Source organism: Mus musculus, chromosome 6 (assembly GCF_000001635.26).
Source record: "Mus musculus strain C57BL/6J chromosome 6, GRCm38.p6 C57BL/6J".
NCBI classification, from domain to species: Eukaryota; Metazoa; Chordata; class Mammalia; order Rodentia; family Muridae; genus Mus; species Mus musculus.
The window spans coordinates 97,805,561-97,829,446 of NC_000072.6; the positions used below are offsets into that span (position 1 = coordinate 97,805,561).

General features: G+C 44.3%; 1 protein-coding gene across 8 annotated transcripts in view; it reads left to right on the top strand.

Annotated features, from left to right (window-relative positions):
- Positions 1–1,441: 1,441 nt before the first annotated feature.
- The window catches only part of Mitf (melanogenesis associated transcription factor), a 214,359-nt gene continuing 191,914 nt past the window's right edge, over positions 1,442–23,886 (top strand). For 2 of the 8 annotated variants that reach the window (XM_030255212.1, XM_030255214.1), the window contains exons 1-2: positions 1,444–1,727; positions 21,899–21,966. Coding sequence is in view for 5 of the 8 variants with exons in the window: in XM_006505685.3 (XP_006505748.1) it covers positions 1,624–1,727 (104 nt within the window). In the remaining 3 variants the exon portion in view is untranslated. The other 6 variants (XM_006505685.3, XM_030255210.1, XM_006505684.2 and 3 more) reach the window with 5 other exon arrangements.

The following is a 23,886-nucleotide window of genomic DNA, read 5'->3' on the forward strand; positions in this document are numbered from 1 at the left end:
AAAAGAAAAAGCTATACTGTGAGGCAAGATATAGGAGTGGGTAACTCCAAGGAGATGCCCAACCATCAGTGTAGACCTTTTAGGATCATCATTTAGTTTATCAACTCCTGAAAGTGAAAAATACACAGAAGAGATGCAAGCTTGCCAAGAATGCCTCCAAGATACACAAAAGAAAGCCAAAATTAATCATCACTGAGCAGCTTTTAAAAAATTCTATGTATGTATTATGTGTACCTGCACCTGCATTCAGCTGTCAGGAGACAGATTGCAGTAGTTAATAGTTCCATTCTTCAGTCATGTGTGTCCTGAGGACCAATTGCAGGTTGTCATGTTTGCAAATAAGTAAATTTACCGACTGAGCCATTTTGCCTGCCCCTAGTGTATACAAATTGCAAGTAATTCTTTCCTTACTTTTGACCTTGCAACACCATCTCAAATAGGTTTCCTAATCTCTTCTTTCATAGATGAGGAAATTAAGGCTTCTAGGAATCCAATGGACATGTCTAAGATTACACAGGATTTCTTAGAAGAACTAGGAATTTCTGCCATCTTAAAATGCCACCCTTAACTCCAATGTCTCAAAGCACTCGTTGATGTTTTATACAACATGAAGAGTCCTGCTGGAACTAACCAGAAGACAGGTCTGAACATACAAATGAGCTAAAGTGCGGTCATTTAATACATCACCTAGCCGAGTACCTTGAAGCTGCACCGGCTTGCAATGTTAGGACAATCTCATCTGAACTCCCAGCCAACTGAGAAATTGAAAGCAGACGGTGGTGGTGGTGGTGAAGCTGTTTGGTAACTTGATGTCTTTTAAAATTAACTGAATCCTTCAAGTGCTGCTTTAGATTAGAGGTGACTAATTGGATAAAAGGAAAGGAGCCTTTCAACTGATGAAGAGTATTGTGGGAGCTTATACTGAGTTCCAGAAAAAGAACGCACAAGAACAACTCCTCCAATAATGCTTTCATTATAAAAGTGAAGTTTCCAACACTCTGTTTCAATAGAGGACAAAATGATGTGTCGCTGCAGTCCAGAAGAGCTCGGGGGCTAATAGAAAGTCCTTTTATTTTAAAAATGGGTTTTAACTCTGACCGAAACTTTCTAGTTTCAAAACCCCTTAGTGTTTTATTTTTTAAATGAACGCTCGGCGTGTCCTCGCAGATGTCTAAACCAGGAGGGACAGTAGAAGCCCAGGCTGAGTTGTTCTTATTAATATTAAACAGCCAGGTCTGTATCCTTGAAGCAAACCGGAGAGACACGGAGAGGAGCTGCTGACATTGACAAGGAATCCAAACAGGACTTGCACTATCCGTGTACACCACGTTGTCTCTCCCCGGTTTGACCTTCTGGGAGTTGTAGTTTTTGCGGAAGCTGATATCCTGGAGAGCTGGTGTGCTCTGCCCAGGCGGAACCACAAATCCCAGGGCGCACCGGGCTCAGCCCCTCCCGCTCTGGTGTGAGAGTAAACTCACCGCGCCGGGGCGGGCGGCCGGCTAGCGGGCTGAGTGGGGCACTGCGCGGGGCGCGCGGCTTGGGGTACCCGAGGCCCCCCATCTTTCTCAGGTGCCCGGGTTCTGGTCCAAGTCCCAAGCAGTGGAAGGCGGGCAAGAGGGAGTCATGCAGTCCGAATCGGGAATCGTGGCGGATTTCGAAGTCGGGGAGGAGTTTCACGAAGAACCCAAAACCTATTACGAACTCAAAAGTCAACCTCTGAAGAGCAGGTGAGTGGTGACAGCTGGAGGGAGGCGCGGCAGGAGGCCCATGGGCCCCGCGCCTGCTACCCTGGGAGGAGAACAGTCAGTCTGGATAGCTCTAGGACAAGGACCCCGTGCCCTTGCCTTGGGGTACAGGGCGACCTGGCCCCTGGCATTTAGGGTCCCGCTTACAGACGACTTGCTTGCATCCCAGGGTATCTGACAGTGGCATTTTGGGGACACCGCGAGTCTCTTGGGATGGCTCATCCAGACGTGGGGACCCTCGGCTGCAGATGCCAGCTGCTGAGCTAGATGGGGGCTGGGGCGGTACCCGGCGCGAGGTGGGGTAGGAGGAGCACCGGACAGGGACTGTGATCTGGTGCTACCAAGAGCAATTTTTCTGAAGCTCCCTAGCAGGCTGAGGGGCTCAGGAGAGGGGGATCTGATGCTCCAGGGCAGCGATGAACTGGCCTGGAGGTCTTCCCTTGTAGACCAGCCCCTCTGGGAGATACTACTCAGAGAGGCCTCTAGGTGAAGTTCACCTGAGCTTCACCTTTCACCTGCCACAGGACAGCACCGAGGAGGTGTGTGTGTGTGTGTGGGGGGGGGGGGTGAATAAAAGGAGGGGAGGAGGTTGTGGGTGGGCGTGTCTCTCAAGCTGGGCAAGCTGTCTGGAATAGAAGTCTTTACAAATGCAAGAAGGAAGGAAGGAAGGAAGGAAGGAAGGAAGGAAGGAAGGAAGGAAAGAGAGAAAGAAAGAAAGAAAGAAAGAAAGAAAGAAAGAAAGAAAGAAAGAAACAAACAAACAAACTACCTTAGAGGTCTGTGGTGGTTGGGAATGCTCTCTTGGCACCTACACACATTTAATTCTCCAGGCGCTTCAAGAACTTTGGGCCTAGAGTGAAGATGTTCTCTAGTCTGGTGCCTCCCAACTCTTCAGTACCTCTGCAGTATCCTAATCCCTCACGCCACCCTCCATTGCTACTTGCCTGGCAGAATCGGTTATCACTCTCTTTGGTCCCTCTGGACCCTTGAAGTGCTTCTTATTTGTCATGTTTACAGAGAGGGGGATAGTCACTGGAATCTGTGACTTTATTTCCACCCTTTCAGTTGTGCGATGAAGTAAGGCTAACATCATCACCTGGTGCATCAATTGTCTAGGGTCTAGATGAGTGAGGTTCCCCTGGTAGAGGGGCAGAGGGACTCACTTTCAGGGGCCAGGAAGGCAGAATTGAGGGGTGGAATCTTTGGTTTGGGAGACAAAAAGGCTGGGTCTTATAAAGTGGAGACAGGTTGCTTTCCTTCAGGGCTGGGACAGGACCTTGAATCCAGTCATGGGAACAAACTCTGGGAGGAGCAGAAGCCCTGGCTCCCTGGCTAAGGCAGGCTTTTTGCACATGCTTGTGGCAGAGTGGAAGGAAATGTGTTAGGCATCAAGATGCATAAACTCAGCCTTTCACTAGTGGCTTCTTTTCATAATGGCTATTTGTGTGTGAATGTAGATAAGGGTGTATTGGGTGCTCTGAGAGTGATACTGTGTAAAGCGCATTGTTGGTTATGCTCATTAGAGCTTTATCTGCATGTGGCTGAAGGGACCAGTGTTTTACTGAGCAGTCAGTCCCTGCTTTTGCTTCTATAAGCAAATGCTTACAAGGCCAGAATGAGGGGGGCAGGGGGAGTGTGTGCGTGTGTGTGTGTGTGTGTGTGTGTGTGTGTGTGTCTGAAAGAAATTAATTAACTGGGCTCTTCATTTTGATGGTGGCTGATACATTAAATGAGTTTGAGGGAGTGAAGAAGGTACCTCTGGGGAAAACCAATGAGTGCCCTGACACTCATGGGGAAGGATTTGGTTCTATTCTTTTACCCAGTCAGCAAGAATGGCACGCAAGAGCACATGTCCTCTGTAGCTAGCTAGCTAGCACAGGAAAGGAAAAATGTGGGACTGTGGGCATAAACGGCTTCACATGTTGGTACGAGCAGCAGGTGCCAGGTAGCATGGAGTAGATATGCGTTCTTTGAAATAAACCCGTTAAATAAAATTTGTGACTAAGTTTCTGGAGTACGTTGACATCTTTTCTGACTGTTTTTGACAGTTGTCCTAATGGTATTATCATTGACATCGGTGTGTGACTTTAAATGTGGCTCAGGGCCTTCTCGTTGACTGTAGTTTGAAGACTTTGCTGGGGCATCCCTAACGTCCTGGTTAGGAAAAAGTTGTAATGAAAATTTGCAGATTCTCGTAACAAGGACACCTATCCATTCTATTGTCTCCATCAGCAGTTCTTAATCTGTGGGTCGAGACCCCTCGGGGGCCGTTCAACAACCCTTTCACAGGGGTTGCATGTCAGATATCCTGCATAATCAGATATTTATATTTATGACTCATGACAGTAGCAAAATTACACTTATGAAATAGCAACAAAAATAATTTTATGGTCGGGGGTCACAGGAACATGAAGAACTATATTAAATGGTTGCAGCATTAGGAAGGGTGAGGACCACTTGTCAAGATTGTTTCAGAATTCACCCATTTCTTGCCTATCTCTCTGCTGTAACTTTGACCAAGTCATTGTCAGTTTTTGCCTGAATTATTGCAGCAATCTCTTAACGCTCTCAGCCTTGGCCAGTTTTAGTAATTTTAAATTTAGTGCCACAGTATTCTTATTAAACTGATTTTTTTTTTTTTAAGGCTGAGATCTGACTGAGTCAGTAACATGCTTGCCACACAAGTGTGAAGGCCTGAGTACTTTTCCAGGAGCCCACATGAAGGCAGGCAGGCGTGGGGCTTGGTGGTTGTAATCCCAGCACTGGGGAGGAGGAGATGCGCTTGCTGGCAAGCCAATCTATCTGAATTGAAAAGTAAGAGATAAAAGATGAGAAACTGTATCAAACAACCAAGTGGTGAGTGACTGAGGGAGACACCTGAAGTCGGCCTCTAGTCTTCGCATGCATGCACAGACACACACCCACACACCCCTGTACACAGTGTACCGGTGCATACATCTGAATGTGTATACACACATACGTATGCACAAACCACAAATTAGAGAACAAACCCCTATGGAGAACCTCAGTCATCACTGTGGGAAGTTGTGAGTAGCCTTTAGCAGGTAGAGTGCAGGGATGTGCTAGCTTCGCTACACTACCCAGGGCAGCTTCCACAGCCAAGAATCCTCTGGGCCCTGAGCTAAAACTCAAGTTAGATCATGCTGTCTTCTCTAGTTGAAGCCCTCCACAGCTCTTTTTTTCCCCAGTCCTTCAAATGGCACAATGCAGCATATGTGTCAGGCTGCCCTTCAGCTCTGACCTTATCTCTTGCTGCTTATCATTCTAAGCAGAGCCCAGGCTTCTACCTTTGGATATTCATTCATTATACCTGCCTCTGCTTGGGCCATTCTTTGCCCAGACAGCCACAGCTGTAGTACAACCTACCCAACCAACTACTAATCTTCCTTTTAATGTGCCCTTAATTCTCATCATATGGATAGTGTGGCCTTCTGTTCATAATTACTCTCCCTCTAAACGCTCAGTCTTCCTTATCCGGCTGTGTTTCTTTCATAGTGTTAATGTTATAATTTACAGTGTAATTTGAATATATATGTGTGGGAACATATATATATATATATATATATATATATATATATATATATATATGTGTGTGTGTGTGTGTGTGTGTGTGTGTGTATATATATGTGTATATATATATATATATATATACACACACACATATATACATACACACACCTCACACACATAGGTGTACACACACACACACACACACACACACACATATATATATGTATATATAGATATATATATATATCAAACTTCAGGGCTCCAAGGTGGTAAGGATTTCTCTCTGTGTCTTGTTAACTGTGAAGTCCCCAGAGCCTAGAACACTCAGTCACAAGGCTTGTAATGTTTCGAGATAGACGATTCTTTAAAGGACTGTCCAATGCATAGGATAGTGTCTGGTAGGACATATTTGTTGGACACACACGGCGCTCTCCTTCAGTAAGTTACAAAGGTATCGTGGTTGCTTTTTGTTTTTGTAGTCACTATTGTGTTCCTTTTCAAGTAGATTCCCAGCAGGCTTTCTTCGAGGATGAGTTTCCATATTCTTTGTGGCTCAACCCAGATAGTCACAAATATGTTGCTGAACTTAGATTCTGTGAGCCTCATCTTGGTAAGACTGACCCGTAAAAGTGTCATAGGAAAAGACCCTGTAGAACAGGCCCTCGTGATGAATGGTGTTTTCATGGGAATGAATTCTCCCCAGTGGGTCACAGGAGAAACAATCACAGTGCACCCAGGTTTACACACTAGCAAGTCACTCCAGGGATATGCAGAGCTGTTCTTGAGCTCTGGGGGACACATAGGCAGTAGGTCTTTTGGACACAGTGCTGTGGCTTATGGCTCTGATGGTTTTGCTCTGCAGAAGCCTAAGGCTTGGTAGATGCTGATGCTCTTTTCCTAGGCAGTCTGAGGAACCGGTTTCATTGGGCCCTGGTTTCCTCCTACAAATTTTATTGCTGTTTCAGACAGTATTAAATTTCCTTCAGATTAGAAATGGGAATGTGAGCGAGTGCTAAGTTAATCATGGCAAGATGGGATGCTACAGCCGTGCCAAGTATGGCTTCAAAGAGAGATGTGTGGAGTTTGCAGAGAAAGATAGACTGTTCTGTCCTACACACATCACAAGCACACTGGCTTTTGTGGAGATTTCCCCTTCAGTTTTTACACTAAAAAGGCCCTTTTATTTGTTAAAATAATAATCCATGCTTAGCAAGACAAAACTGTCAAGACAATCTCAATCTCTCCCTCTCCCCTCTCCTCTTACTCTCTCTTCTCTCTCCCCCATTCCTCCCTCCCTCCCTCTCTGTACTGGCTAGTTTTGTGTCAACTTGACACAGCTGGGGTTATCACAGAGAAAGGAGCTTCAGTTGAGGAAATGCCTCCATGAGATCCAACTCTAAGGCATTTTCTCAATTAGTGATCAAGGGGGAAAGGCCCCTTGTGGGTGGGACGATCTCTGGGCTGGTAGTCTTGGTTCTATAAGAGCAGGCTGAGCAAGCCAGGGGAGGCAAGCCAGTAAAGAACATCCCTCCATGGCCTCTGCATCAGCTCCTGCTTCCTGACCTGCTTGAGTTCCAGTCCTGGCTTCCTTGGTGATGAACAGCAGTATGGAAATGTAAGCCGAATAAACCCTTTCCTCCCCAACTTGCTTCTTGGTCATGATGTTTGTGCAGGAATACAAACCCTGACTAAGACAAATTGGTACCAGCAGAGTGGGGTATTCCTGTGACAATCTGACCATGTTTTGGGGAGGACTGTGGAAGGACTTTGGAACTTTGGGCTTGAAGATCCATCCGTTGTTAAGAGCTCTGTCGGATGTCATGTAGGAGCTTGGAAGATAATGTTGAGAACACTGCAGAAGATGGAGCTCTGGTTTGTGAAATTTCAGAGGGAAAATTAAAGACTCTTTTCAGGGCCATTGCTGTTTTGTTTGTGAAGATTCTGTAGTTCTGGTTAGCTGGGGCTGAAGAATCAGCTGTGATTAACAAGATACCAGAACTACCAAGCAAAAACTTTGCATTACTGGGACTATTGATGCTGGTTAGCTGGAGCTAAGAAATTAGCGGTGATTAAGAAGAGACCAGCATCATTGAGGTGACATCTTCTGGGAAGTGTTTTCTGAAAGCACAAAGAGGCAGTGTTCCAGAGATGGCCAAGGATGTACTCCTGCTGCAGTGGGACTTGGTAATATGTAAGGGTCACCCAGGTGGTACTGGTTTTGAAGGCATGAAGGGGTCACGCAAAGCAGCTGAGGTTCGGTACTGTGAGAGGCCATGGAAGGCCATTGGTGAAGGTGCAGCCTCAGTTGCAATTGAAGGCCCAGGACTGAAGGGGTCATGCAGTGTTTTGGAGATGCCAGTACCATGAGATGACCACCAAGAGCAGCAGCAGCAGTGGGGTACAGGCATCTGGAGCCTAGAGGACGATGCGTGTGCTACAAAGGGCCTGGCTGGAGAAGTTACCCAAGCCCTTGGAGGAGCCCAGAAGATCGTGAGTTGGATCCCAGACATTGGACGGTTGGAGATTGACTTTTGCTTTTGATTGTGACTGTGCCCTGATATTTTCCCTCTTGAAGGAAGAAACTGTTTTAGTGGAGCCCACAGTTAAGAGACTTTTAATTGTAAAAAGACTTTGGATTTTAAAAGAGATGGATATTTTAAAGAGATTGAAATTTTAAGAATATGTAAAGGCTGTGGGACTTTTAAAGTTATTTAGATCTTGGGGATGAATAAGATTGTAAGGGTTGAGGCTTACTAGTGATGTTTTTGTGTGTCAAGTTGACAAGGGGTCAATTGTACTGGCTAATTTTGTGTCAACTTGACACAGCTGGAGTTATCACAGAGAAAGGAGCTTCTGTTGAGGAAATGCCTCCATGAGATCCAACTGTAAGGCATTTTCTCAATTAGTGATCAAGGGGGAAAGGCCCCTTGTGGGTGAGACCATCCCTGGCTGGTAGTCTTGGGTTTTATAAGAGAGCAGGCTGAGCAAGCCAGGGGAGGCAAGCCAGTAAAGAACATCCCTCCATGGCCTCTGCATCAGCTCCTGCTTCCTGACCTGCTTGAGTTCCAGTCCTGGCTTCCTTGGTGATGAACAGCAGTATGGAAGTGTAAGCCGAATAAACCCTTTCCTCCCCAACTTGTTTCTTGGTCATGATGTTTGTGCAGGAATAGAAACCCTGACTAAGACACTCTCCTTCTCCTTTCCCAGCTCTGGTTGGTTTGTATCTGGACATTTTCTTGTTTTTACTTATTTATTTATTTTCTGTTTTGTTTTTGTTTCTGGGTTTTTCTCTTCTGATCTGTCAGGGCATCGTTGGCCTGAAGACTGAAAACCATGTTCTGTTATTGTGTTTTTCACTAGCTAGCTGATGATCTTGATCAGGCCTGGGGATCTCCAAACTCAGTTTCCCCGTGGAGCAAGTAGGAGCCTCCTTCCTGGAGAAAGAGCATTAACATTAACGTTAACTCTGGGGTTGGTGCTGGCCCAGGTCGGTCATCATTCTGCAAATGTGAGTGGTTGCAGCTCCTCTTTCTTAGTGGGCTCTGACATCCTGGAATGTGCTTGTCGTTAAGAGATTGTGGCTCACTTCCCCAAGGCAAGTGCTGTTTGTTATGTAAGAAAACTTCCTCAGTCTTACAAGTTCTGTTTTGCTTTCCTTCTCACAAAGCATCCAGAAATTTGTTTTTACATTTTACATTTTTGATCCATCTGATAACAGTTTCTGTAGGTTAAAAACTGGGAGAGGGAGCATCAGCACACTCATAAAAATCCATAATCAGCATGCGTTTTCCAGTTTGAGTACACCAAAATTAATACAGTAATGGTGGCTAATGGAGACTTAGCATGTTTAATGTGTCAATCTCTGTTCAGAGGGCTTCTGCGTGAATTAGATATACTTAATCTCAGGCTTATGAGATGGCTCAGGCTAAGGCTCACAACCAAAAGACAAGATATGTTTAATCTTCCAAAAACCCAAAGAGGTGCTAAGAACTAAGAACAATGGTGGTACTAATTATGATGTTAAAATTATCAGGTCCTGACTATATGCCAGGTACTCTTTTGAACATAACTTGTGTCAACCCAGTTAATTCTCACATCAGCCTCAGGCATCTGTATTTATATTTTCCACTTATTTGTTTACCGAGGGAAACTGAGGCATACCAAGCACTGGATAAGGCCCTGATTTAAACAGAGGTGGTCTAGTTGAACCCCCAGGCTCTTGTCAATTAGTGTGCACTGTCCTGTACAAGGTAGTGTTCGTGATTATGCAGAATCCAAAGTTGTAGCCAAAATGCCCAGTGAGGTGAGGGTTAGCACACGTGACCCATCCAGTGACCATACAAGGTAGAGTGTGGCCTGCTCTGGGTATCAGCAATGTGGATTTATCAGAGGAACCAGCATTGGTATGGTGTGGGGCAGTGTTTCTATGAGCGAATGAGGGAATTTGAGTTTGACCTTCAAAGTAAAGCAGTACTCAAACAGCGGAGAAGGCATGAGGTAGCATGAAGGGCTTTCTCCTCAATGCTAGCAAAGGCTGGGTGCAGGCGGGCAGGTTTAAGGAACTATGTTACTGTTTGGATCATGGCTTAGCTATTTAGCTGGTGCCTCTGGCTTCATGATACGTAATTTCATGGAATCTCAATTAACTTGCCTACAAGATGGGACCAGTAGACCTTATCTTCCTGAAATTGGTGTAAGTTTTAAAACAGAGGCAAAAAATGATGCATATGGGCTTAGTGTAGCCCGTAGTACCTTTGATGAATGATAGCAGCTCTTTCTTTCCTGGGAAAACTATACCATAGCATTGTCTTCCCTCTTACCAATGACTTAACTCTTATAGAGTCAGAAGCAGAATAGTCAGGACTAAGGTGCCTCAACCTGCCAGATGTTTCAGCCTCATTATGCAGATGAGCTTTGAGTATGATTAGACAGAACACTTGATTAAAGTGGGATTTTAAGTGTTGGTTTTGCCTGTTATTGGAGATTTCCTCTTCCCGAGTGCTGCTATTTATAGAGTTTCTTTAAGTGTGTGTGTACATTTAATCCCCTTTGAGTTCTGCAGTGCAGTTTGCACAAGCTGATGTCTAGATCTGCTCCAGTTGTGCAAGAAGTGGAAAATATCCTTTTTTTAGAACAGGTCACATGAGCTTACTGTCAGGGATAGGACCTCAGTGTAAAAAAATGTGTCTTGGGAGAAATCAAAGTTACTAAATTTCTCTCTCCAACTGCTTTGTTTTAGAACTGGTAGTATTAGGATAAATAACAGGACCAAAAAATAAAAAATAAAAAAATCCTTGGTTACTATTTTTTTTTTTTTTGGTCAGCTGTCAAGGGCAACAAGAAAGAGTCTCATTTGTTTTTGTGTGTGTGCTTATGTGCGTAGCAAGCATAAAATGTGCTGTACTGTTAGGCTCGTCTAATTGAAGTAAATCATAAAAACATGTTTAACCACTCTCCAAGTGTGGATTATTTGGAGGAAATTATCAAGAAGGCAACTCAGAGACAATATCTGTGGTAATCACAAGCTTTCAGTAGAACACAGTAAGTTTATGGTTCATCTGGAAAGTTTTCTGTGTCTTAATACTGTATGGCTGGAGGGGCAAAGTTACACCAAGACACAAAGTCTACACCTCTGTTGAGACTGTAGGGCTGGACTGTCCACTATAATTTCCCCTCCCTGCTTTGGACGAATGATAGCTTTGGATACCAGCATCTTCCAAGGCTCACTTTGGCTTCTTATCAGTAAGCCCATTTCTCCAGGTTGCTTCATAAACACGGCTCCCTTGTTTCTTTGACCAGTGTTTTCTTCTGTGTTGGGTCAAGCATGCTGTGGAGGATGAAGGGGTTATCCCTGTGGTATTCAGATGAGACCCTTGGCCTGAGATTCCAGTCACGAGCCTCCTTTCCTTCCTAATGACTGCTGGGTACTTCACAAATGCTAGGTGCTGTGGTCCAGGCACATAGGCACAACAGACGTAGCCTTGGTGATTTTCTATTAGAGCTGGAAGTTGGTCAGCTCTGAACAGCAGAGCTGTGGGGAAGGGTAATAAGGATTCTTAGTGAGAAAAGAGTCATAGGGCTGAATGTCCTACCTCAACTTCATGGGGGCCCTCTTGTGGCCCCCTCAGTCCCTGCCCCCATCAGTCACTCAGTCACATTAAGCAGGAGAAACATAGCTCTGGAGCCCAAAGGACCTGGCTGTGTTTGTTTTTCTTCTTATCCACCCCCCCTTTCCTTCCTCCCCTTTACATCAGTTATTTATTAAGCATTTCTACTATGTTGGAGCTCTTGCTGGCTGCAGGGAGTGAAATGTAAATTAGATAGCCAGGGTTTTTTACTAGCACTGCACCTTCCCTCTTGGAGGTAGGGACCTCTAAGTTAATAATGAGCCAAAGAATTGAAAAAGGCAATTTTTGATACCTGCAGTGAAAATTAAGCGGAGTGTTATTGGTAAAATGTAGCCAAAAAAGAAGCAGTCTTTGTGGGGTCCCACCAGCAGGGAGGGCACCGTGAAAGAAGTGCTTTTGAAGTAAGACCTGACATAATGAGGAATGTCTGACATAAAGATGCTACCTACCACTCTGTGGCTTTGACCAAGTTACTCAACCTCTCTGAACTTCAAGTTTTCTCTTGAGTAAAACAACCACTTTGCCATGTTTCTACAAAACTAAAAGGCATAATGTTTAAAAAACAGCTAACATCAGGTTGGCATTCTCTCTGGATGCCTACTTAGGACCGATTGAAGGTAAGATGTAAAAAAACAGAAATAATAGGCATGGATCTTTGTTGTAAGTATTTATAGCTTGGTTTTAAGCTTTTTCTTAGTATTGGATGAGTCAAGTTTCATGCTTGTCGTTGTAAAGTTAGCCCCCCGACTAAGAGTAGAGCTGGGTCTTGCTTTTTATTATTTTTTTATTTCCTTCAGAATGGTCTGGCTTGGTGTGGTGGTCCCCCTTGTGTCTGCACTGAAGTCACATCTGACCCTGCTTAGCCTAGGAATGGGCTTTTGGCTGGGCCAGGGGTTACATTTTTGGTTGTAAAGGTAAGGTCTGAGGAAAAGAGGACTCAACAGCAAATTTCACAAAACCCGCCCATCCTCCTGACTCCCAGCCGTGAGTCTCAGCAAGGGATCCTGCCTCCCGACAGTGAAGCATTGGTGATGGTGCAGAAGTGAAAAGAAGCTGACTTCCCGGGCTCCTCCCAGCTCTCGCCTGCTGAACAGTAGCTTTGAACGTGGTCTCGTGAAAAATAGTATTTTTCAAAAATCATTTGGACTTCGATAGCTGTGTCCTTTTATTCACACATACACGGAATGGCAACTTTTAAGAGGAAAGATGCTGTATCATGAGAAAGCAAACGTTTTCAATCTAAATCAGTGAGTTCAGGTCTAGGGGAAGGCACCGATGGACTCTGGTTCTTCTATAAGGAGCTGTGGCTCATTGAGCAATTTCAGGAAGACGTGTGTGGGCTTTGCCTTCCCCTACCCTGCCCCTTCCCCAACGTGAGTCACTTGCTGAATCATCCACACACATTCCCTCACTTTCCATCTGATCCAGGACAGCATTGGAAAAAGTGGTTTCCTGCCCTATTGAAAACACGCACAGCTTATATTTGCAGACTGGATACTTTCATCAGGAAAAGTGTGGCTTGTCTGCAAGAAGCTGTAAAGCAGAGAAGATCAATTTGGTGTAATGGCTGGGGTGATCTATGAACTTATAAAATGTCAGTTAGAGTCACCGTTGACATGGGAACCACAAACATGACTTCCTTATTTAACTCAGGCACCGAAACCATCCAGGTAAAGTCTGACAGAAGACCTAGGTGACATTTGACCCCTACTGTTCTTTAGGTATCAACAAGGTCTCTCCCAAACTAGCAGAGATAGCACTCTACAGTTAAGTTAGTAAAGCCACTCCTGGTTATGTCCATGGTCAAGTCTCAGCTACCTTTATCTCTCAGCTTTCCAGCAGAAATGAAGTGAATTACACCAGTACCAGCTTTCCCCTGTTGTTTCTGAGCCTGCAGATTGGCACTGTACACATTTAGTATATTATATTGCTCAGTAGAACCCTTTGCAACCAACCAATCCATTATGCATGTGGCTGAGAATGACTGAATGAATGACTTGACTGGTAGTATGACCAGTTAAGAGTCTTTAACTTGCAAAGGAATAGGGTGACTTCAGCAGTCAGTGCACTCTTGAAAAGTCTGTTTTTAAAGTAAGCACTTACAATAACCTAGGTGAAGCAAGCCCAACAGCCATGAGCAGCTGGTGCAGTTCCTTGTGACAGGCATGTCTGCCCATTTGCTGTGAGGAAGCACACGTGGAGAGTAATTTGAGAGGTTGGCCACTGACGGCAGTGTCCCGGACAGTCAGACTGCAGACTTTTTGGAACCACACCTTGCATCATTCATCCTAGCATGGTAATTTCCCCTCGTCATCCCACTAATAATGTTTTGCCTAGGTGAATGCTGCTGGGTGAGCAAGTGGCGAATGACAGGAGCTTGGAATGCAGCCCCAGTGATGCAGATTACAGGTAGAAGCTTTGCTTTTGTTGAGTTGGAAGTGAATGAGAGATGGCTGATTGGGTTTGCTTGGTCATCATAGCAAAGTCACCGAAATACACAATTTAACAGAAACTGTGATTTTTTTTTTTTTTGGGTGTGGGGGCGTGGCAAGGGGAGGCTCAGTGATACTCTATGGAGCTTCATTGACTTTGAAAACCCCTCTTTGTCTCTCTTGGTCCCCCACACCTGACATCATTCCAGTTAGTTTTCCCTGGTAGCCAGCATCCCTTCCCTGACACCTTTCTTCTACTGGACAATCACTTTTCACCTATGAACAATCTCTTTCCCCACATTCAGTCTCTCTCACATGGTCAGCCCTTAGAGTTGAACTTCATGATCAATGTCGTGTCCTTAGTTTCAGGGATGTGCTGACTAGTGAACCCTAAGTGGACCCCAAGATTTCCTTGGGTACTGCCATATCACTCATGTAGCTCTGGTAGAGAACTTTCTAGAGAGAATTACCCTCCTTCCTCAAGCAAACAAACAGGTGATTTTTTTTTAAATCAATAATCATTGATTTTCTTGGATCTGACAATATATCAACACTCCATAATTTTTACTGAAGGCATTCTGTGTCAGGGAATTGTTCATTCTGAAACAGCAATCCAAGAATAATTTAACATAGAGGTATGGGGTTTATGGGAATGTACCTGAACAGTGATTTATAATAAGTGTGCATCACTGAAGTATACCACACTTGGGGAGGGGCACCTCGGATGCACCGCCCCACTTTCTGATCTAGTAGTCCAGGATAGGGTTGGAGAAGTCATATTTCTAAACAAGCTTCTAATTGTTGCTCGGGTGAGGGCTTGGGGTAGAGGCCACACTTCGAAAACCATGAATAGGTGCTAGAGGGTAACCTTTCTAAATGAACTTGAAATAGAAAACTTGCAAAGATGTTGGTTATAAATAATGTATAATGACAGAGTTGGCCCCTGTCAGGTGATAGAACACTCATATTCATCATGTTTAAGTAGAAAAGGAAACTGTTGGTGACATGGCACAAAAGTCCAGGGGTATGGATGACAGGTCTACCCAAGAGTATGACTATCTGAGTGACTTGAAATTCACCTATCTTTACTCCCCTAAGGACTGGCTCAAATCTCAAAGTGAGGGTAGTTTCTTCTCAGCTCTGCGAGGGTGGAACTGGAAGCAGTCCGAAGTCACTTGACTGGGAGATTGGGTTGAGAAACAGGGTGATGGTGGTTTGGGGCACGTCCACATGACCGAATTGTTTTCCACAAAACTTCTGCTGAATAAAACGTGAAATACGACTTTCGGCCTGTTTTCCCATCTCTAATGAATTCCAGACAGTTTGTAGAGTGTGGGAGTTTCCAAAACAGAGAGGTGGAATGACTGGGCTCAGCCAGTGTCCTTTTTATGGCCACAAGACAGCCCTGACATAGCAGACGCTTGCTTCCTCTTTGTTCTAAGCCTCAGCACACTTCTCATTCCTCTGATTGGAGTGGGTGGGTGGGGGTGGGGCTATGAAGAAGGAAGGACAGGGCCAGTGTTGGGTCAGACAAATTAAGTTCCTAAGAAAGTTCCAGACTCAGGATTTACCAGAAATGCAACTTGTGCCTGGGTTTAATCTACTTAGACCCAAATGTTTTGGATTATGTGTTTTTGCTGTTGTTGCCCAATGAACTTCTCCAGAGAAAGAACCCTCATCTGCTCTGACCATAAAATGGTGAAGAGTTTTCACCACCACTTCAGGAAGTCTAAATTTAGGAGAAGGTAGACTTGAACTTAAATCTCACTTTTTCCACCCATTATCTGAGCACCCTGAGCATGGTACGACGGGGTGGGGGTGGGGGTGGGGAGCGCCAGCTTCAGTGCAGGACTGAGAGGAGCTAAGGAGTTGGCAACAACACAGCATGAAGCTTTTGTGTGAATTCACAGATTTGTAGGGTCTGGGGACATAGTTCAGCCAGTACATGCTTGCCCGCTTAAGTGTGAGGATCTGAGTTTGGTCTCCAGGACCCATGTAAAATAGTAGGGTGTGGTGGTGTGTGTTTATAACCAAGCCTTAGGAGATAGAGATAGGTGGATCCAGGGTTTTGCGTGCTAGAGGGCTCAGTCTGCTTAGTAAGCTGCAGGCCAATGAGGCCCCCCCACTCCACCCTAGAATAAGTGGATGGCAACCGAGGAACCACAGCCTGGCCTCCACATGCACTTGTACACATATTCCACCCCCCCCCCCACATGTATCTGTACACACATGAACCTTCTCACATACACATATAGAAATGTGAAGAAACATATGAGTGTAGTGGTCTGCCAAATCCTGGCTGTTAGTCCCTCCTGGTTCCCTTCACACATATCACCAATTAGGTTTTTAATTTGAAATGAATTTTCAGTTTTGACGCCACAATAAGGAGAGAATAACCAAGAACAGTCAAGAAGAGAAATAAGTCCATAGATAAGGCCCCCATACAATCTCCACGTTGTATAATCAGCATTGAGAGTTGAGCCAGGTCAAATAGTGGGGACTGGTGGGATGCCTCAGAGGGAGATATTTAAGGCTGGCACGAGCTATTTACATACAAGGCGTTGTTACCCTTTGTCGCCAGTGCAGTCTTTGTCTTTATCAACATGTTTCCTTTCATCATAATTACAGAGCATGACTGGGTGGAGAACGCACAAGAAGAGGCACTAATTGGAGTTGTGCAATATCATGGACGCTCAGTGCACTGCTGTTGTCTGTACAGGCTCCTGCGATTGCTAACTGTCCCTATCCAGTCTTGTCCATGTTGCCTTTCTGCTCTCTGGTCATACATGTTAACAGCATCATCTTTTTACATAGTAGTCATATTTATTCAATACCAGTCAGAAGACCTCATACCAAACATCAGGATCTTTTCATCTTCCTACATGCCTTAGGAGATTAGAAACTGAGTTTAAAATGTCTGTGTCCTATGCCAGTATGATTGCATTTCTTGGCCATCAAAATTGCTCTTTCTGAAAGTGGTGGATAACTAGTATTTAGAAAATAGAAAGGAGTTAACCTGGGTAGTAAGTATCTTTCTTAGGGGAACAGTTTCATTGCATCCTAGGTACATGTAAATGCCTTCATCAGGTAGTGGCCAGCCATGTTCCCAGGTACCAGGATGCTCATCTCCTTGATTTTGTGAAATAATAACATGACAACCAGAGAGAGATTACAACAGATTCAGGCACAGTGATGCACATCCATGATCCCAGAACTCTGGAGGTTGAGGCAGGAAAATCTTGCATTCTAGCCCATGTGGGCCACATAGCAAGACCCTATTTCAGAAAACCAAAGCAAATCAAGCAAAAACAGAACAGAAGAGTGGGTTGTAAGGCAGATATAACCGCTGCTGTTACCCTGCGCCAGTTATTGGCCATCCTTGCCCACTACAGCAGTCTGGGCTATCTGTGCTTCTACTGATGTCTTAGCAGTGAAAATTGAGGGCCGTACACTGAAAATTGCATGAAAATGGAAGAAATGGAAAATCATAGAAAGGTTCATCGGCAGGAGCTGTCGATGAGTACCTGAGTCACAACGGGATCTTCTATGGTTTAAACACACAGACTGTATGGATACTCTTCAGATGTGTATGGCTGTGCGCAGCAGGATTTTGAGCCCATCCTAGTCCTGAATGAATTGAAGAGTCTTTCACATCTCTTCCCTCAACTACCTGTTATTAAGTAGGAGCAGGAATAGATTTATCAAACATACACACACACACACACACACACACACACACACACACACAGAGTTTCTATCAGAATCCTGCTCTGCATCCTTAAATCCAGTGTTCTTTCAGGGTAGTTGCAGCCTTGCTGTGGCATTTCAACTAGTGCAATTTTGTTTCTTAGGGAAACATCTTAATTCTGAGTATTATAAGAATATAAGCAATGTAAGGTTTTTGGTTTTTTTTGTTTTTGTCTTTGTTTGTTTGTTTGTTTTTGTTTTCATGTTGTTGGAGCAAAGATGCACAGAGCCAGAGGCAGGTTCTTTGTGGTTAGAGTCAATGTGGTTGGAGAAGTCCTTGGCACAGGAGAGGTTGGAGCCTGAGGAAGGCTGTTTCCATCCATACTGTCTGATGGTTTTCTGAACCTGGACCTGAACCTGGAGAAGATGGGTGACTACATGGAGAGTTAGGGATACAGTTAGAAGGGAGGAACAGGCAGAAGTGATGGGAAAGTTGTTCTGGAAATTGTCAGGGTAGATTTCTTTCTTTACTTGGCATCTAGCTGGGTGGATGTTAAGAGATATGCCTGCTGCTCTGATTTTTCCGAGTCTTGGCTTTGGAGTTATTTGTAGCATCCTTGGTATATTTACTTTGCTCTTCTAGGTGAGGGTATATTTCCCAATTATTGAACCCACTGTGCATAAGGAAATGATGAGCAAGCCTGGGTGAAAACTGGTGTATTTGGCCAATGGATAAGTGGCTTGCTGGCTGATGATTCAATCAAGGATTGGAGGAGGTCTTTGTAGAAGAAATGAGCCTGCTTGGTGGTTATACCATCTACTCTAGAAATAAAATCACTTCAAATGGTATTCACTGAGGGCATCTTTCTTGTACTAAGGGCAAGCCACTGTACATGAAAGCCTTATTTTAAAAATAATTAAGCTCCTTGTATTTATAAATAGGCCAGTGGTAACATTTTCTTTTCTCTTCTTTTCCTCTCTCTGTCTCTCTGTCTGTCTTTCTGTCTCTCTCTGTCTTTCTCTCTGTCTGTCTCTGTCTGTCTGTCTGTCTGTCTGTCACTGAGCCCCCAGGAGAACAGAGAATTTGTTAGACTTTTGGGCATGTCAAGTGCCTAGGACACTGAGTGGTCACCAGGTCTTTTAAAAATAAAAACATAACCAAAATGTGTTGGGGATGTAGTTTAGTTGCTAGAGTGTGTGCTTAGTATGTATCATACACAACATTGGGTTCTAGCCCCAGCACCAGCTAAAACCAGCTGTGCAGCATACATCGTCAATCCCAGTTCTTCAGAGGTAGAGGCTGGAGGATCTGAAGGTCAAGGTATAACCTGGAATATGCAAGAATCTTGTTTTCAAAGCTAAAACTACAAGAAAACCTTGAACAAGGATTGGATAACACCCTTTTGGTGTGTTCAAAGGGCTCTTCTGGGAAATAGGAGGAAATAGCTTCAGACTTTACCATTAGCTATCCTCCTTGTTAGATATTTCTGAGCCTAAATTTCTCTCCTGTATAATAAAGAGTAACAATAGAATTTCCTTCTTGGGCCAGCAGTGAAAGTGCTTTCAGTCCTCAGTACAGTAAATGAGTAGACAGAATTGCTGTTGCTGTTGGTGCTAAGAGAGGCAGTAAACTATAACCAGCACTCCTTAGTTTAGTGGTCATGTTCAATAAAATCACTAAAAACATCAAATTTGTGAATATTCCTGGGAATCATTCCTGGGACAATAATGAGGTAGTTTCCCGAGAGCATCTGGTCCCAAATTTTTTGTTAACTAATCAATGCATAGCTCTGTTTTTATGTGTTTCTATTTAAAGTCACCATAGTTTATGGATATTATTGACTTATGAATGAGAAAGGCAGTGGCTCAGCCTCAGCACCTTGCCTGGAGTTCAAGTAGTGGGGTCGCCATCACAAAAGCACAAACGCACTGACAGACTGTGAAGGGATGCTTATCTGCAGTGGCCTATGAGCACGGAAAGAGCTAAGCAGGTCCTAATCTCATATGACCTCAGTGGGGAATGGGTACATTGGGCTGCTTGGATCTTTTGCTATTCTACTCATGTCTATACCTACAAGAAAGCAGCAGATGTTGATATTTGTGATTATAGATTTTAATTACCGACTGAATTTGAAAATGGGGAACCCATGAATAATGAAAATTGACTTTGCTAAAAATGCTCTTCTTGCAGCTCAGATGAAGGAACTCAGTTTTCCATTTTGTCCGTTTGACTGCTCTAAACATGCTCGTCACTGCCATATTGTGACTGTTCTCTGGGCTTCTCTGTTCGGATATGGTACCTTTGACCCCTTGTTCTTTGTTTAGGAAGTTGGGATATGAGAGTCAAGTCCTGGGTGTCAGGGGAGGCAGAGAAGCTCTGAGTTCTTTACTGAAGAGTTCAGGAGGAAACAGGTGGAGCCTTCTAAACGCTGGTGAAGATAGAGCTGAAGTATCCAGGCCCAGCTCGCTCAGGAGCTTGCAGGTGGGGATTTTGATTTCCTTGAGCATATTCTAGTTATCAGCTGTCGTTGTTGTAAACGTTAGCTGAGTACTTGTTAGAGGTGCTGCGGATTCTTCTACTAGAAGGCAGAGAGGAATTGGTTTCAGCTGCACAATTTACTAACAACAAGAAAACACAAAAGCCTACCAACAGCAGCCTTGTCTAGTGTTCTTAAAGCCAGCCCTTTTTGTGGCTGGAGTCTTGGGTTGTAGTTTGTCTTGTCTTTTCTTGTATGTTTGGGTACTATAATACTATTCAAAGTGTGTGTGTGTGTGTGTGTGTGTGTGTGTGTGTGTGTGTGTGTGTGTGTGTGTGGTGTGTACACCTTAGTCTTGGAGTGAAGAAGATTACCTGTGTTATTTTCTCTTACACTATTTTGTGTTAGAAGTTGAACTATCAGGAACACATAATTTGCATCTGGGTGAATTTTAAATGCATCAAGCCATCTGCTACCCAACAGGTATGGTGTGAGATGTTTAAGACACTTTGTATATATAATTGTGCCACGAGATTGGCAAGCTCCCATTTTATAGAAAAAGAAATGGAGGCTTGCCTATCTTCTTCTTCTTTTTTTTTTCCTTAGCTATGTTAGTGCACTTAAAGATGACATCCAGATTCAAACCTAGGACTGTCTCAACGTGGGTGCTCACCTCTTTCTCCATCACTATTTGGAGTGAGTGCTGGAGGTGTTGTGGTTCAGAGGGAGGGGCAGGTGTGATCAGGGGTGACAACTCATTGTTTTTGGAATGGAAAGAATACTAGGTTTCTGATGAAGTAAAGACCGAGGACTCGGGGTGTGGCTGAACATCTGAATCCAAGGTAAATAGATCTATGTATTAAAGGTGCTCACAGCATTCCAGGATAAAACGTCCTTTGTTTTCCAAGCTGCTTCTGAAGAAGGAAGGGGAGATAGGGTGTGATTGCTCCCAGAAAGGTAGCAGAAGATAGGTTGTTGGCTCTTTAATCACTCTCAAGGGCATTATGGGTAAGTTGTTGGTTTCCCCCATTACTTATCAAAGCTATTCTTTGGGTCTTGCTTCCCGATGCCTTCAACAGTCTTATAGACACACCCCAGCATCTTGTTCACCACTAGACATGTACTCCCTAACATCTTGGTGTTTTTCACTGATTTCTCTCCCTTCCACACCCCCACCAAACTTGTTCATTGCTTTTCTTGTGTGCCTTCATAAAGTTGTAGCCAGTGTGTTCCCTTTTGGACTGTTTATCTTTGACATGCCAGAGTTCTTGAAACATCATAATATTGTGTAATGAGCCTAACTTCTGCCTTGACATGTGGGTGTTAAGCGCATTAGTCATTGCAAAGCATTGAGTTAAATATTTTCAATAAAAGGTTGTAATGATCTAACAGAGAGGAAGAAGCTGTAAACCGCCCGGTTGATGGCTTTAATGGGGAGCCATGTACTTAGTGTGTTTCCCCAAGCAAGTTAGGATCCATAGCTCACATGCACAAGGCTTCCTACTCTGCATAGTGGGAGAGGAGAGAGATGGACAGTTCAAAGGGACTTTATTGTCACACGTGAAGGAAAGCACCAACCGTCCAAGTTTCCAGAGCTCTTGCTCCTGAATCCTTATCTGTCACGTATCTCTAACTCCCACGGGAAATGTTAAAGCCTTCTGGGAGACATTATCAATAGTGACTCTTGGGCTGAGTCTTAAGCCTCATTAAAGGCCCTCAGCCTTGTAATAGTGATCAGCCAGTATTGGAGAGCCACCAGGGAGTTCTCCACAGCACTGTGGAAAGCTAGAGCTGAATGACAAAAACGCCTGCACCTATCAAGTTGGTTTTATGAAGAGTTTTAGGCAGCATTACTCACTATGAAACTATGTTCCTGTTGCCCTGGTTTATCTCCACAGACATCTCTCCATGGCAGAAGGTTGACTACTTGTCTCGCCGTGTCTCTGGGCATCTGAAGATGGTTGAGGTACATTGCTTTGGTCCTTTCTGGGGAGTGTATCACAGCCACGGACCTCTTGGAAATATTGTCTAGATTAGTGGTTTTGGTGATTGCTTTGTTAGGATGGTGGGCCGCCTTGTTCGTGGGTTTGGAGGTTTAAATGAGATCGTGGGCTACTCCTCTTTTTTCCTTGGCAGAGATCTTCAGTTGTTTTGTTAGAAAACCTCAGAGCTCTGTACCTTTTCCTTCCTAGAGAGTTTGCAAACAAGGGGGGTTGTTTTTATGTCTCAGCAGCGTCCGTCCGTGGCTGCTGTTAACGTAGCTCAGCACTAGGTGTTTTCAAAGCACATCTGAGTGGAAGCATTTCACTTCTTTGAATCCTTTTCTTTTGTGGTGTGGCATCTTGTACATATTGATCACTGTTTCCATGATCTAATAGGCAACTGATGATATTTTTGGGACTGGAGGATTTGTGGAGGGGAGATCTCTTCTCGCCTCTCACCTTTGCGCCTTTGCCTTGCAAGTATGAATGATCTCTTGTCCTCCTGTTTAATGCACGCCACATGGATTTGTCTTCCCCATTCCCTGAATCTATAGATGAGGGAGAACACACTTTTGAATGGGAGCCCAGGAGCCTGTTGATGTAAAGTGTCTTTTTACCTTTTAAGATTACCATCGTTAGCACCTCCCTCCTTCCTGGCTGGGTTCCCTGTCATTTTAAGCAGGCAGCAATTACAGGTTTGCTAAAGAAGCTGGCTTCTGCTGCCAAGGCTCCTATTAATTATCACTCTATCTCTAATTTAGCCTTCTCAGTGTTGAGAGAAGGCACATGTAAGCCTTCTGCTGGAGGGTTGCAATGAGATCTCCATAGTCACCTTCTTTCTGAGCCGGTTGTGTAGACTCTATGTTCAGCCAAAGGGCCAGGGTGGCCCTGGTGAGTGTTTTCGTCTTTCTTCCATAAGTTGTTTGGTAGTTCGTATTTAGCATGGTTGTGGGTTTTGTTGTTGTTGTTGTTGTTGTTTTTTCCTTCTGATTCTGGCCTGAGTAAGAATCAAATAAGCCTTTACCTTGGGATCTCAGACTGATTTCCAGTCTGTTCTTGAACCTAAAATGAAGACAGCTTGAAAACATGTAAGTGATTTTCCCACCAGCTGATTCCTCTACGGGTGAAGAGAAAAGAGACCATGGAATTGACTCGATGCCTCTCTTCCAGAAGGTAATATCCAGATGTTAACCAGAGCATAATAACACATATGGTGACCAGGGAGTGTATCCTAGTTACTGCTTCTACTTGCGAGTGTGTGTGTGTGTGTGTGTGTGTGTGTGTGTGTATGTGTGTGTGTTAGGACATCATTATTTAATATTAGATTTTTTTTCTCTTGCTGCTCAGAAGTGACTGGATCGCTAATGTTTGTTCAGAAACGTTGAGTTCACTTGCTTCAGTGACCACTCTTTGAAGTTTCTAGGGCTCATTTGATCAGGTCTGGAGTGCGTACGCTTCCTTTCCCACTTTTTCTCATGTTATTTTTGGCACTGCTGGTGTTGGAAGCTGGGGAAGTGATTCACTGCAAAGTGAATTAATTTTCCACGTTTTCTGATACGTTCCCCAGTCGCCCCCTGGTTCCTCTCCCCCCGCCCCCCCCCCCCAGAGATGACTCTGCACTTACACTGCTGTCATCTTTGCTGGCTCAGACAGAAATGCTGATGTCACTCAGATTTCTTAAATTACAGCTGCTAGGAATTAACAGAAATCGTAAAAGTATACCACTTCCTCATTTTGCTTCTTTCTGGACTAATTATTGTCCTTCTAAGTCCTTGGGGAGGTTAGGACCTTGGAAGCAAATTCTGTCTAAGAGTTCAAAAGGCAACTTTCAAGTTTCTTTCTCTGCTACTCCAGAGATAATGTAGCCCCTAGGATGGAGCTCTGGCATGACCTTCAATAACCCC